General features: G+C 38.3%; 2 protein-coding genes across 2 annotated transcripts; one reads left to right on the forward strand and one right to left on the reverse strand.

Annotated features, from left to right (window-relative positions):
- Positions 1-2078: 2078 nt before the first annotated feature.
- Positions 2079-3404, reverse strand: LOC149072620 (uncharacterized). The gene has a single exon (XM_089246792.1). The coding sequence runs from the start codon at positions 3133-3135 to the stop codon at positions 2194-2196; it is 942 nt and encodes a 313-aa protein (XP_089102918.1). The 5' UTR covers positions 3136-3404; the 3' UTR covers positions 2079-2193.
- Positions 3405-10914: 7510 nt separating this feature from the next.
- LOC149072621 (phosphatidylcholine:ceramide cholinephosphotransferase 1-like) lies at positions 10915-14127 on the forward strand. Its single transcript, XM_089246506.1, has one exon. The coding sequence runs from the start codon at positions 11357-11359 to the stop codon at positions 12416-12418; it is 1062 nt and encodes a 353-aa protein (XP_089102632.1). The 5' UTR covers positions 10915-11356; the 3' UTR covers positions 12419-14127.
- The last annotated feature ends 1218 nt before the right edge of the window (positions 14128-15345 follow it).

Here is a 15345-nt window from a genome sequence, read left to right on the forward strand (position 1 = left end):
ATGTCGAATGGAATTTAAAAATTCGCATGTACATTTACAGATTTGGGTAACTTGCGAGCATTGCACAGATGATATTTTGAGCATTTAAGATTTTACTTCAAATTTTTTGATAATAGAAAGGATTGAAAAATGAATACTGATTGCATGGAGCACCTCGAATTTCTTGGAAAATAAGTGCTTTTTTGGCTTCCTAACCAATAGCGCACACACAGAGGGGCATTTTTTTTTACAGCAACAACCCCCCCCCCGTAAGGTACTTGACGGGCTTCTCAATAGTGAACTTCTTTCCCCCCCCCCCCAAGCACTGACAGCACCACCCTTGTTTGTGTGGGCCATAACGCCAGTGTGAACGTAATTACCTCTGCTTTCATTTTCAGAGGGGCTACGTATTAACCCATTTTTGCAAATTGAAATTTTCAAAAAATTAGATTTTTTTGTGAACAAAAATAACATTTAAAAATAGAAGTCTCCCAAATTTTTTTTTGTCGCAAATGTACACATTTCCCAAAATAATTAGTAATCGAATTGATTTATATTAGAAAGTTGCATTTAAAGAAAAATTGAGAAGTTTACGCTAAATTGATGCGCTCAAATATTTTATTTAAGTAACTTGTAACTTTGGACGAGAATTTAAAGAGCGGTCAAAAATGGGTTTTGGGGGGGGGGGGTAAGATGTGAAATCTCTTGCAACCTATAAATTAAAAATACCAGTTGCCAGGCCACTGCTAAATTTTCCAGTAGTTTTTGCCAGACTTATAGAAAAAAATTTGTCAACGATTTCACTTCACGATATTTATTAAAATCGGGAAGAGAATTTACATAAGTTATATTAATGAATATAACCCCCAACACTATGAATATATTCATACGTTTATATATATTTGTCATTCCTCGTAGAATATTTTGTGGAAAATCTAATGCACTAATTGGCAATTTCCTCGACAATATTCATATTTATGATAACCGTGTTTTTCTTAAAATATGGATCAACCTAATCATACTGCAGTAATAATCAGATGCATAAAGTTATATACAAATACAACGCCACAACAGGCAAATTGCCCAAATATATATCGAACTTAAGTATTGGAAACGTCAACCTATGTCATAGCAACGAAACTTCGTTAATCCGATGTCGTTATAATAGATTTCGACTGCATATCCACTAGTTTAGATACTACGCACTCATTTTAATAAATCTCGGACTAAACCAGTTTATTATGAACTATCAAATTTGGCCTACCCGAGACCAGTCATTTGAAAGGAAAATAGAGAAGTCGTTGAGGGATTAATTAGTACAGCGATTTATATTACTAGCCCATGTTGTACCCTATAGCTCACTAACATAGGCAGTGATTACCGATATTGTCATAACGAGATGCAAGACTATTTTTTATTGGCATATTGCATATTTTTTTCATAATTGCATTTTTAAATTGGGTTCCTGTATTTTTCCGTTTCCAGAGAACGCAAGTTACCGCCCGAAAAACCATGGGGGCGGTGAGATTATTAATGTATAGTAAATACACTAGTTTAATACCGTAAAGCCGATTTTAAAACACTCTTTCATTAATAAATATAAATTAAAAATGCTGCACCACATTTTAAAGTTTTAGGGTCAAAAGATGCAACGAGCATTCATGCGAGTGTATTTCTTATATACATTCAAAATTAGATATTTTCATAAAAATCCTAGATTACGTAACGAACTTTAAGGTACAAAGTTTAACGCGATAAATGAGTCTCCGCAAAGAAAAACCATTTACAAAAAGTTCTCAATAGCGCTTACGAAGGGACATTTCCGATTAAAATAGTTTTGCTATGTTGGTAGGAAACCACACACAGCTGGAAGATATGTAAACACAACGAGTTAAAAAATTTCTAGTCTCACGAGGTGAAAAAATTTCTTAGAAAACACTTTAATACATTTCATAACATTAGGTAATATTTCCAAAGTTCCCGCAACTTCGAAGCGACTCTTGATCTAATGACCATGTCAGCAATATGTTTAGAACTCTAAAAATACTATACTAAAATTAGCAAGAAAAAGAGACTTACCCAAATAAAGCAGAGATTAATCTAAAAATAAAAATTTAATCAGGCCGATAAAAATAAATCATGATAAAATATGATAATCCCGCTGAAGCAGGTTAAATTTACAGTTCACGTGGCAAGACATTAATAATGGACATTTCACTCTGTACAGAAAATCGAAGATTGAAGAGCAAATACGCGGGACACTGGCACATCAACAACAAATTGCGTGAATAATCTTTGCAGTTGGTATTTAGTTTTCGCAAGTCCAAAACTGTAGAATAATTTAGCGGCATCTATGTTATTACTCATCAACTTTGCGACGATTCCTTCCCGCCTCTGTTGTTCGGTCAAGCTACTTATTAGACCATAAACCAGAGAAAACGCAGAATCGTAGTCCTCTGCGTATAGAGGAGCAATCAACCAGTGTCCTTGGAGGCTCTTTTTCATACATGCGTATCCTATGACCGATGGGCGTCTGACCAGCAGATTACCAATAGCAACCAAGGTTACCGTGCCGACTTCACGGATAGTCGATATGACAACAGCGGAACGATCATACCCGTGAATAGATAGGTCATACTTTGCAACGTGTGGAATAAGAGGCCCATTCGGGTCGACGAGGAACGTCCGCGGCAGTATCTTTGGAGTTGAAGATGAATTATGGTGTGGATTGCTGGTCGGCAAAATGGAACAGGTTCCGTAGTAAAGATCAACTGTCCAGTTCGCGACCACCGTGAAACCAGCTTTGTCGCGGTAGCATTGAACCATTTCGTCGACGGCACTCAAACACATGTTCCTATTCCCGAGATGAGACACTGCAGCTTTCCACAGAATCCGGCCTAGACCTCCACCACGATGCCTTTTCGTGACGATGTACATCCCGATGTAACCATGAGATTCGGACAGGATGATGGCACTGCAGCAGCCGGCGATCTGACCGTCCTCAACGTTGACCGCGATGAATATGCCATTTGGATCTACCTTCATCCACGTTTCGATTTCCGAGTCCAAGCCCATTTCTCGACCCTCCGCTTGAGGAAGCTTTAGCAATGAAGGAATGTCTTCTCTTATAAGATTACGAATGATGAAAGAAGCCATGGTGCGATGTAATTTGCTTTAGATGAGTTATTAAAATCACTGCCCTCGGAAAGTCCTACCTGCAAGCTAAAAAAACGGGCTCAGGAGGGGACACTGCCCACCTGCGGACGACAACCACACTAGCTTTAAAAATAATCTACTTCACGCACCTTTGGAATGGAAGTGGCTATCGGTTGCTAAATAAATATATATATAATCAGTACTGCTTTCCATTGAGTCAGCTGTAATTTCATTGGCTGTAAGTAATCGTCATTTGCATATACCATGTACGTTAGTACGTTATACCACAGTCACGTTATATGATAAAGCGAAACGGGAAGACGAAGTATTTCGTCCCTTCGTAGCTGTGTGGTTAACGCACTGTCCTTTAACAACAGCGATCCGAGCTCGTATCCCAATTGGGATATGGTAACCTTTTTTTTTTGTAATATAGGGTGTCCCATAAATTTGGACGGATTTAAAAAAAAAATCAATAAGTTGAGAGAGTATCATGTTGCGGTTCGCGCCCTTTAGTATCATGTTGTGTGTGTGTGTGTGCGGTTCGCGCCCTTTAGGGTAAGGGTACGAACAAAGTGCATGCTGGTTTCGAATTGGTTAAAAAACCTGAAATTCGGGTTTTAAATCAATCAGCAACGGCACCGACTTGAAGAATCGGAAACCAGCGTGCACCATGTGTGTTAGTACTCTTATGATGTGAAAATAGTGCGTCCGTATTTCCGATTCTGGAAACTTGGGGGGAGGCACTATAAACTACGAACTGTACCCACGAAAAGTGGCCGAAAAAACCTCTTTACCGCAAAGTGTTTAGGTGCAAAAACTAGGACCGGCTCAAGATCCAAACTTTGTCACAGCTTTTTGAAAACCAATTCGGATACTTTCCAATCGTCTCCGATTGGTTAAAAACCCAAATTTCAACTTTTTTAGCTTGAAATTCGGGGTTTTAACCAATCGGAGACGACGCGGGTTTCCAGAATCGGAAATACGAACGCACTATGTTATCACTCTAAGACTTGTCAGAGTCAGTTTTTTTCCGCACTAGAAAAAATTTTAAAATTCTAGAGCGCCTATTTGTTCACCAAATGTGTCTTTTCTCCCAGTGTCAACATTGCAGTCTTTCAGAGACATAATAATGCAACAGAGCCACGATTTGTGATTCGCATTCGCTAATTATCTAGGAAGAATTTGTTTATTAGCTAGTTGTGATTCCCATCGTTTTTTTAAAGGGATTAAATTTGCTTATTATCAGGAAACAAGACCACACATGCAACGACACTTATCGACGGTGATTTTAACTAATTTTTTTTTTTCCGTTTGTTAGAAAAACTCTGGCCGTTTGACAACTCTAAAGACACAAACTGTATTCCGGCACGTCAATTTGCTGATTTTTCATAACTTTTTAAAATCTGTCCAAATTTATGGACACTCTGTAAAAATCAAAAACGTTTTATTAATGTCTGTAAGACCAGGATTAAACTATAAATGTTTTTCAAGTTTTATATATGAACTTGTCTAAAATTTTTATAGTGTAATCCCGGCCTTAGCCAAATATATGAATTTTAGTCATAATTACTTGCAAGAACGTATTTATATCATCAATATGTATACTAATACTGTATCAAACCAAATTTTGAAGTTAATACATCAATTTTTAAATATTTGGTTTACAAAAATATATTAACTCTTATATTAACGCGCGACCTTGAAATACCAGGGTAGCTAATGGCAATTAACCAGTTCTGTCAGGGTGAAGACGTCATCTGGTACCGACCCCGGTGCGTCATGAGATAGCTCTTATTATATGGCCCTGATAAAACCGGATTCACACCAGCAGCGCTACGCAGCTTCAATTCCCGGAAAAACTAGTTTGGAGGTGTGGCTAAAGCGGACTTACATTTAATGGTCAATTTTGAGTAGCCAGCCCTCCAAAACCATTTTAGCGTTGGTCAGAATCGCGTAGCGCGGACCCAGCGCTACACTAAAATAGAGTGTGAGCATATGTAAATGTAAGAAATAATAATAATAAGGCCAAACAATAATTGTGAACGTAAACCCACACCAAATTAGCATAAAGCGCCCTCTGCCGAACAATTTTGTAAGTAATATTCCTTTATTGCAGAATTGGTGAAAAAAGCTTTCGTATGCTTACAAATTTTGCTACCGATCTGACTTAATTATAGCTGCGCAGAGTGCTTTGTACAAGCTTACTTATTTTTTGCTCACCCCGTATTTTCTATTTTCCCCTATAAAATATTTTTAAAACAACAATCATAATCAGGAGAAATTTTGCCTAAATTAACCCTCTAAACAGTATAGCAGAAATCACTAAACCCCCCCCCCCCCTGCAAAATGCCATATCTTTTTTTTTTTATGAAGTAGGTTTTCTTCCGGTTTCCAGCAGGTGCAAAGTAAAGGTAGTAGAAAATGTGTTCCATTGAAAAATCAGTTCAACGAAAATATCTGGGTTTGTCATTGCTAAAATAAAAGGTTTTTAAGAAGTCTGGTCCCCCCGCCCCCTCGCTACGCCTCGGCCCTTACAATATAGCAATGGGATTAATGCTGCCTCCTTCGATATCCGATGGTACAAATGCAAGACGGTCCCCACGCCCACCCTCTTTAAAAATCTCTCGTCACATGGAGTAACAGAACTTACAACCTTTAAATTTGATCTTTTTTTTTTTTTCATTTTTGTCGTACCACGGTCATTTTCTGCACATGAGGACTAATTAGACCGGGACCTACAATTTATTTGCCGATTCCGAACGACTGCCTTCTTTTTATACTCACCCGGGGTTGGTGCGATAATCCTTCGGTGTGGGGCTCCCTGCGGTGGCAATCTTTTCCTGTGGTCATGTTGCTGCCGTTTCTGTTGTACTCCTGTGTCAGGAAAGTTTCTAACAAGGACAGAACAAACTGGGTATCGAACTCGCGACACCTCTAAACCAGAGCCGTCTTAAGAGCATCACGGGCCCCCGGGCCAAATGATTTTTCTGAGCCCCTAACTGGCAAATTCTCGAAAAATTCAACTACTTCTCATTTTGTTGAGGCCCCTATTCTCTCGAGGCCCCCGGGCCGTGCCCGGGTGGGTCCATGCGTTAAGACGGCACTGCTCTAAACATCCTTTAGTACTTTAGGCGAGTATCTTATCGCCCTGAGCTACCGCACCCCACCTTCAAATTTCACTCATATAAATATTCTTCATTGCTAGTTTCATCTCTAGAAGATAGACGGCAGCATCTTACCACACACATGTGATAAATCGATAATTACCGGTTATTAAGCTTGAGCAGGGTCGGACTTAGGCAGGTGTGAAGGGTGCGACCGCACCGGGCCGCAAAATATTAGGGGCCGTAAAACTGGATGCATTCTGAGGTACCTGATGATGAAGAAAATTGAGGTTGTCCATACGTTAACTTGGCAGTTACAAATGACTGAAAGTAAAAAAATGAATTCAGAGTAGCTACTTCACACTAGATGAAGGGCTTAAGATCATTATGGGATATTGGCTAAAAGGATGGCCAAATAGTGTTGATGAGGTTCCTAAGGAGGCCAAATCATATTTCAAATATCGAAGTGAATTAAGTGTTGAAGAGGATCTGGTGTTCCTCAATAACAGAATTGTAGTACCTGTATCACTGAGAAAGGACATGTGAATGTTGCTGCATATTACCCATTGTGGAGTAGAAAAATCAAAAGCCAGAGCTCATCAAGTAGTTTTTTGGCCTGGAATTGATGATGAGACATTAAAAATATGATTGCCAAATTTCAGCTTTTTATTTATGTAACGTAATTTTATGTCAGTATCACATTCGTCCCTTACAAAGGGGTCACTGCCTAGTTTGCCAGGACAGAAGTCCTGGCCAGGTTCTTCTTAACAGCACCTATAAGCCTAAAATAATGTTTTGGTAGCCCTGCCTAGCTCGATCGAAGAGTGCCTACCAATGTCTACATTTACTCTCGAAATTCGTGGTATCAAATGTCAATATCATGAGGCGCTTATGCACTTGATGTCCAGGGCAGCGGTGTATTTACGGGGGGGGGGGTGTATTGGACTAGCCCATGGTGGCAAGTTTAAAAGTGTGGCAAATTCGAGGAATGATTGGCCAAGAAAATTAGTGGAATGGGAGAAGGGTGGCAAAATTTGTATAACCGTCATTAAATCCAACTTTGTCCAGACAACTAGGAGCTAGGTCAGTGAGTAACCAAAAAAGTAACTTAGAGAGTTTGCACACACGTGAGTGAGCGAAAGAGTGACTTGAGGCGTGAGCAAGCATGTGAATGGCCAAAAGAGTGACCTAGATAGGGTGAAAGCATATGTGAATGACCAAAAGATTGATATATAACGTGTGCAAGCTTGTGAATATCCAAAACCGTAATCTAGAGCAGTGGTTCTCAACCGCTGCTTGTAGTACTGGGATACTTCAAGGGGGCCACGGAAGAAAATGGAGAAAGGGGCCATGACAGGTGGTTTGGAGAGCTGAGAAGAAAAATTAAGGTGTGAAGAAATAAAGTTTTTATATTAGTGACTAACACTTACAGTGAGAGAGAGAATCCAACAAAACCACCCATAAAACCAGGGCCTTCTTCAGGGCATGGACCCACCCAGGCCTCACCGCCTACATTTTGCAACAAGTTCCCTAGGATGGGGTTTTTCACAAGTCCCCTGCTAAATTTTTCATATCCCCTTCCCTATATGAAATTTATTGCATGAAAAAAAAAAAGATGAAAACCATATTAGGCCCCGGGCTGTAGCTCTGTCAGTCCCACTCTTGTGAGGGGCCTCATGCCCATAAGTGACGCCACCTTATGATATTTTGTATAGTACAATTAATTTTGAAAATAAATAGGAAATATGTAGGCTGTTTATATCCAGCTAAAGTATGGGACTACCTTAGCATCACTTTGCCTAAGGTGGGGGCCCATGATATTGAGACGGTCCTGATAGAACTCGGACTAGCGGGGAGATCAATAAATTCTAGGCTACTGGTCTGGAGGCCAATTTTCTTTTCGTTGAGTATAAATTCACTGAAAAAAATCATTTCAATACGTATAAAGTGTCTTGCTTCTAGATGAAAGTTGAAAACTTTGGGTAAGACAGGGGAGCCACGAGAAAAAAATATGGTTCAAATGGTGGTTCAAAAATATGGTTTGCCGCTGTGGTGGTCGAGTGGTTATAGTGACGGGCTCGCGATGCGAGGATCCGGGTTCGAACCCCACAGTGGTGGTGGTGGTCGGCTGAAGTTGGTTTTCTGTGGTTCCCAACTTCAAGGCGCAAATGCGAGTCAATCTCCCCGTTAAAAACTCTCGCCACAGAGAGCAACAGTCCTACAACGATAAATAATTCAATCATAACACTTCACTCATAGTTAGAAAAACTGGTGGCAGATGGCAGCACTACACATAACAAGCATTACAGAGAAACAAAAAACTTCACGTCAGGTTTCACTACACGTACGCGCACATTCCCGCATGTACCGATTCGTTGGGGGGTTCCGCGGGGTGCATGTGTGGTGTAGCAGTAGTAGGTAGGGCCTCCAAAAAAAATAGCTCGGGGATCCATGATGTTCTTAAGTCAGCCACCTCGTTAGGCAATTTGCTTGTTGTGGCGTTGTATTTGTATAAAGGGGGCCACGGGCAAAAAAAAGGTTAAGAAACACTGATCTAGAGTGCGTGCAAGCATGCGATGATCAAAAGAATGACCTGCTAGAGCCCGTGTAAATAATGATCAATAGAGTGACTCAGCACTCAGCAAGGAACTATGTCAATGAAAAACCAAAAGAGTGACCTAGAGCGTGTGAGTGACCAAAACAATGTGCAATCAAGTGAGTGACCAAAACAGTGTGCAAACATGTGAGTGACCAAAATAGAGTGCACGCATGTGAATGACTAAAAGAGTGACTTATGAAGCGTGTAAGCAGTGACCAAAAGAGTGACTTATGGAGCATGTGAGCTGTGACCAAAAGAGTGACTCAGAAACACGGTATACTTACAGGAGTGGAGGGAGGCCAAGCAGGTTATAGCACAGGGTTGCGAATTCGAGAAGAGAGTAGTCAAGAAAATTAGACTAGAAAAGAGGGGAAGGTCGGCAAAACCTTAAATGTGCCTCTGTGCAGGACCCATGAGTTAAGACGGCCTTGGTTCTGCCCTGAGGTACATTCACATAAACGACGCAAGCTATGAAATTACAGTATATGTCTCACAACATAAGCACTGCCACGGTTATTCTGAGAAACACGGTATTCATCTCTTCCCGCAAAAATGTAGGAAATTCAAACAATAAATTTTGAAACTTTTATAGAATGCTTTGACTTCATATGCGACGTTTTCATAATTCTAACCCGGGCAATGACAACTTATTAAGGGCGGAGATATGGGGAAGGGTGAGAGCAACCCATCGTCAATGATGGAGCAGACTGATATGAATTGGCATCGTGATCACGCCCCCAACTTTAATTATCGTGCCTCCCCCACGCCTTTCATGTCTATCTCCACCTGTACAACTTATTAATATCATGTAAAGGATGTTTTGGGCAGTGTTTATCATTTTTTTCTACCTTAGGATAGGAAATGATTTCCGCATGTTCATCGAGGCACTTGCTCATAGCTCCAATGGGGGCCCCTCAAAATTTGATCAACATAATATTCACTCATGGCCCCCACACCTTTGATCCGTGTCCTTAGGCTGCGATCTTTGACGGGCCCCTTCATAATGAATTTATAGTGAAAAAATAACAAAAGTAATAAGATTTGTGTCGGGCCCCGGATTAAAGCCTTGCCATCCCTACCCTTGCGTGAGGCCATGTATTCACTGACCAATCAAACATATCGTTATCACTAATTGCAGGAACCCTAATCGGAAAAATAATTTTAATCCTTGATTTCAGAAAAGAGAATAACAAATCGTTGTAAATACAGGAAAGGGAGAAAAAAAAAGTGGGAGTGTTTTCGAAAAAGTCGGGATGGTCAAAATTACGGTAGTCTTCTGGAAAATACTGGTTATATAACGAAACGATGAACCTCTCCGCTAATTATACGAAGTGCAGATGACTGGATATTAAGCAAAGATAATTGGAAAGAAAAGTCACGTTCCTCTGTGGAGAATCGAACCACCAACCTCACCCGGTATCCAGTCATCTGTACTTCCTATAATTAGCGGAGAGGTTCATCGTTTCGTTCTATGTCGCCATCTGGAGGCTAATTTCATTATGAACTGCTGCTGAGTTAGGAGGCTGTCTATTGCGCAGTCCCGTTTAGCCCAAAGGAACACAGTGTTCTTAGGAAAGAAAATGTCTGTCCTATGTAGTTTAACAAGCCCGCAGATGGTCCGAAAGGGCCAGGCCCGGGAAAATAAATTTCATTCTGGTCTGGTGTAGTTTAATGGTAGAACACGCGCCCGGAACGTGCGAGGTTGGTGGTTCGATTTCCCACAGAGGAATGTGGCTTTTCTTTCCAATCATCTTCGCTTCGTATCCAGCCATCTGTATTTCGTACTGGTTATATGGTCATGCTCAAAAATTTTTTTTTCAGTAACATTTTGATTCACCAGTTACAAAAATCATCCACTTAATAAAATCAAAATCGTCGGGATAAAAGAATAAAAGTGATTTTAATAAGTGGCGGGCACTGTATTTCTTAGATCCATCGATAAATCACAAAAAAAGTTGCCCCATCCATGTCTGATTAGGATAGAGTTAAACCGCAACTGCGTACTGGTTAGTATTTACGTGATCAACAAATGAGAGAAGCCATTGCATTCTAGTGTAAATGAATTGTGATATTTGATTGGTGAACGATGTCTTCTGTTTTCGTGTAAAACAGCCGTAATTATTGTGTGACGTCACTTATCATTAACGTTTATTAGGTGCCCTCGCACTGTTTTCAAGTTTTTTTCACCTCAATTCAGTAGTGTCTGAGCAGCAATGGCTTTCTTCGAGCCGCAGGTATCTAAACGTGCCGTGAACGAAGTTAAACACTCCGCACGCTGTCATCGGTTGGTAATGTTGGCATGTTAAACTTGTGTTTGTATTATCTGTGGAGGTTCGAAATCTCAAGATCTAAAATAGATCTAGTTACGTGAGTGTTTTTGTTCGTTATTTTTTTACCAATTTTCAAGGAAAAACAGAAAAAAATGTGTGGTGAATCTCAGTTGATGCATTTCGAAAGCTTATTCCAACAGTATTTCCTCTAACTTCGTTGAAACAGCCATCACATTCTTCTACGAAGTATGTCTTCCAGTGGCAAAGCTGAAGAGCAGCCTCTTTTAAATAATACAATGAGTAATGGGCCAAACTGGGACAAACAAAATTCAGCTTATGCTGAAATACATATTTCTGATGATCGTCACAATGGATTGAATAGGAGAGAAAAAACAAGTGACTGTCATGCATCTGATGACGAAGTCACTGTCAACATATCTTTGCCACCTCCACAGCGAGAAGAAAGATTTCCACCAGAGAAGCTGAAAACATGCCTTGCATTTGCATTCCTCGCCGTAAACATGGCTTGGACATTGACCGTTCTTTCCATAGTCCACGAGCGGATGCCAGACCGACAAACCTATGCACCACTTCCTGATGTCTTTTTTGATATCTTTCCATCGGTGGAATGGGCTTTAGATGTGTCTGAATTCATTATTATTGCCTCCGTATGGCTGACAATTATCATGATCGTTTTTCACAAGCACAGATTCATTATATTTCGAAGATGCTTTATAATTATTGGTGTTTTGTATTTCATGAGAAGTTTAACTATGTTTGTAACGCAAGTTCCTGTCGCAAGTAAAACTTACTATTGTTCGCCCAAAGCTGAATCCTTAACGCCCTCACTTGTTGCGTGGCGTGTGTTGTACATGATGTCTGGTTTTGGTTTGTCGATAAATGGTCACCATACGTTCTGCGGTGATTATATTTATAGTGGGCACACTGTAATACTCACCATGGTTTACTTGGTCATCAGAGAGTATAGCCCAAGGAAGCTTGTAGTGTTGCATTGGCTGGTGTTGTTATCCAGCACTGTTGGCGTCTTCATGGTATTATTGGCTAGAGGTCATTATACTGTTGATGTTGTGATTGGTTACTACGTTACGTCTCGTGTTTTCTGGATTTACCATACAGTGGCAAATAATCCATCTCTGAAGTCATCTGGGAATCAGAATTTTCTCTCTCGCATATGGTGGTTCCCGCTATTCATGTACTTTGAGAAAAACGTAAACGGTGTTGTGCCTCATAAGTTTGAATGGCCGTTTCCATGGCCCAAAAAGTTTTGTCGACATACTCGAATCTCCTAGCAATGAAAGAACTACTCATATTATAAGTCCAAATTTTTCAGATGTTTTAGAACTTGCTGCCTTGCTTTGAGGTTCGTCTTTGCATTTTTATTATGCTCCGTTTGTTTGCTGGGCATTGTAAATGATATTTAAATATATATACATATATTATATATTTGTGCATTTAAAGATTTTTGCCAAAACCTGGCTGCAGTTTATGGAAGATAAAAAAATCAAACCTCAGTGTTGATATGGAAGAGCTTTGTTATTATGCAAATGTGTGTGTGTGCGTGTCTAACTATAGAGATCTATATATACACATAAAGTATATGTGTCTTAGGTATTTCATGTTAAATTAGATATACGAGATGTTTATATTGAGAGTTGCATTTTTTTATGTTTTAGCCGAAACGGTACCCTTTCTAACATGTTCTTCTACCTTAAATACTTTTATATTTCTTGCCAGTTGCAATGCTTTTGTCGTGTCAAAGTATATTGATGTGTTGAAATGGATTGCTTTAGTCAGTCGCTCACCCAGAATTGGCTTATGTAAAAAAGTCCAGAGACCTTATTCTCGGGATGCCATCTATGTATTGTGTCGTTTTGTTTTAGAATGATGGTGTTAAACTAATCCTGTCTGGGAAGTGGATCCTATTCCCTTTGGTGCGCCCCTGGCTTCAGTAGCCTATATGTATGTTTATAAGTGTACTTAAAATGATATTGTCATTAACTGTATATTAAACTTTTTTTCCATTCCATTTGTGAAATTTCAGATGTGGTTTTATGACTTATGTATATTTTCTTTGTGTAATTAGTTGATATTTCATGTATTTATATATATATGCAATCTCATGTTACCGATAGCACATATACCTGATTTTAAAGAGAACTTTTAAACTTTGATTATTAGAAACTCAGGGATTTCACACAATCCATCAATGAATATATAACATCTATGTGAAGTAAGATGTGTGTATTGATTACTGTATAACTATTTGTACAGGTTGTATTTTCTTAAATATTGCATATTTTATGTATGTTGATGGCACATCCTGCTCCTAGTTTGATCTGGAGGTTACAGATAAAGAATATATTATTAAATATTGCATGTGTAAATTTCAGGCTCTTTGTGCAACCATATGAAAAAAATATATATGTGAAGATAGTTTATTACATTTATTTTTTTGTTTCAAAACCGAGAAAACATATTTACTTGTAAGAATTGATGCTTTATTACTTATTTTTTGAAGGGGAAAAACATTTTATTTTTAGAAAATATTTATTTTATTTTTTAGTTAATCTGTTGATTATCTACGATTCTTATGACCATTTACAATAGTCAATTGTTAAGTTCTGGTAAGTACAGTTTTACCCTCCCCCATGTATTGAGCTTTTTTCTAATGAAATTTTATACTTTTCTCCGCTCTAATAATTAATATGTAAATTGATATCTCTGACATTTTTCTGTAAAAGTTTTAAAAATAATTATTTTTCTTTCAATATTGCTGTATCGTTTGAAAAGCGTGAAATTTTTAAGACAGTAAACTGAACTAACAATAGAGACATGATTAATTGGAGCATTTTTATGTGAAGAAGCACTTGAAGTATCGTATGTAATTTATTTGAAATTATTTCTATACTTTCTTATGTTCAACCTTTCAACTGCGTGATTGTTAAAACTTAGTATCCCACACACGCAATAAAAATAAAATAAAATTCTTTTCCTTTTGTTTTTTTATAAGTCTTACTGTATTGGTTTTTTTTTTCTCGTTCATTGGAGAAAAATAATTATAAGAATGACCCAGTGAGGAATTATCTAATATCAGTTTGAGAAGTGTGTTGAATAAGACACTTTTACAAAAAGGCAAGTCCTCATTTTTTTTCTTCAAAACTTTACTTTCGAAATCATTTCATTTGGATTATGGGCATAGGCGGAGAGATAGACTTGAAAGTCTGTGGGTACAATGTCAGTTCATATGTAAGCATATACATTAGATCAGTCGGCTCTATCTTTAACGTTGGGGAAGCAATGTACCCCCCCCCCCCATTGATTATGTACATTCCTGTATCTCCGCCCATTATTATTTTTCAATGGATAGAATATCCTTTTAATACAAAATATTGTTTTTCAAAAATTCATCATAGTATATAAAACCATATTCCTGACACCAAGTGTTTGCATTAACTAATATTTTTTGCAGGCTGTTGAGAGCATTTATTGTGTTAAAAAAGACTAAAACATCTCCATATGTTGATCTATAAACTTTAAAGCTCTTAAGCATTCAAAGGCCAATATTCCAAAAATGGAACATAGTTTATATTTACAAAAATATTTGATAAAATACCGGAAATGTTTGAATTCATTTGTATCGTATATTGAGAAGAGTTCAAAGTATTTTTTGAAATAAATTCAGAAAATTCAGGTTGATATTAACTTTTTTGACAGAATTTGGAAATGCGACTTTTTTGGCTATTTTTTCCCCATTTCAATTAAAATTTGCCAAAATTTCAATTTTGAAGTAAATTAAAAATTATTTGTGTGTTTCTACCACTTAATATATCAATCAAAGTAAATCACTTGGTATCTTTGTACTTTTACATGTGAACAAGCTACGTGCATTCAAAATGCATGTTCAATTTATGTAACATTGGCCTTTCAAGAGATCGGGATTCTAGGGATATCTAATACGCAGCGTGCTGCTTCGATTTTCCCGTTTGAACCACAGCGTGTTGCCATCATTCAACGTGTGTATAGGGGCTAATTCTGAGTAATATGACACAGAGGAATATTCTTTTTGGTGTGAATTGCTTATATTGGGTGATTACTTTTTATTCTTGCATTCTTAGAAATGAATTTTTTTCGAACTGCAGACTAATCAGATTGGCAATTGTAGATAGTCTTGTTATGTTCAGCTGTAATCATGTCAAAAGGATATCTCACAATAGAA

Source organism: Pholcus phalangioides, unplaced genomic scaffold (assembly GCF_987345545.1).
Source record: "Pholcus phalangioides strain wild (caught in Gottingen) unplaced genomic scaffold, Ppha-v1.0 ptg000017l_1, whole genome shotgun sequence".
NCBI classification, from domain to species: domain Eukaryota; kingdom Metazoa; phylum Arthropoda; class Arachnida; order Araneae; family Pholcidae; genus Pholcus; species Pholcus phalangioides.

What these genes read in the sequence shown, in the direction of transcription:
- LOC149072620 (XM_089246792.1), bottom strand. Translation starts at nt 3,135, where the DNA reads ATGGCTTCTTTCATCATTCGTAATCTTATAAGAGAAGACATTCCTTCA.
- LOC149072621 (XM_089246506.1), top strand. Translation starts at nt 11,357, where the DNA reads ATGTCTTCCAGTGGCAAAGCTGAAGAGCAGCCTCTTTTAAATAATACA.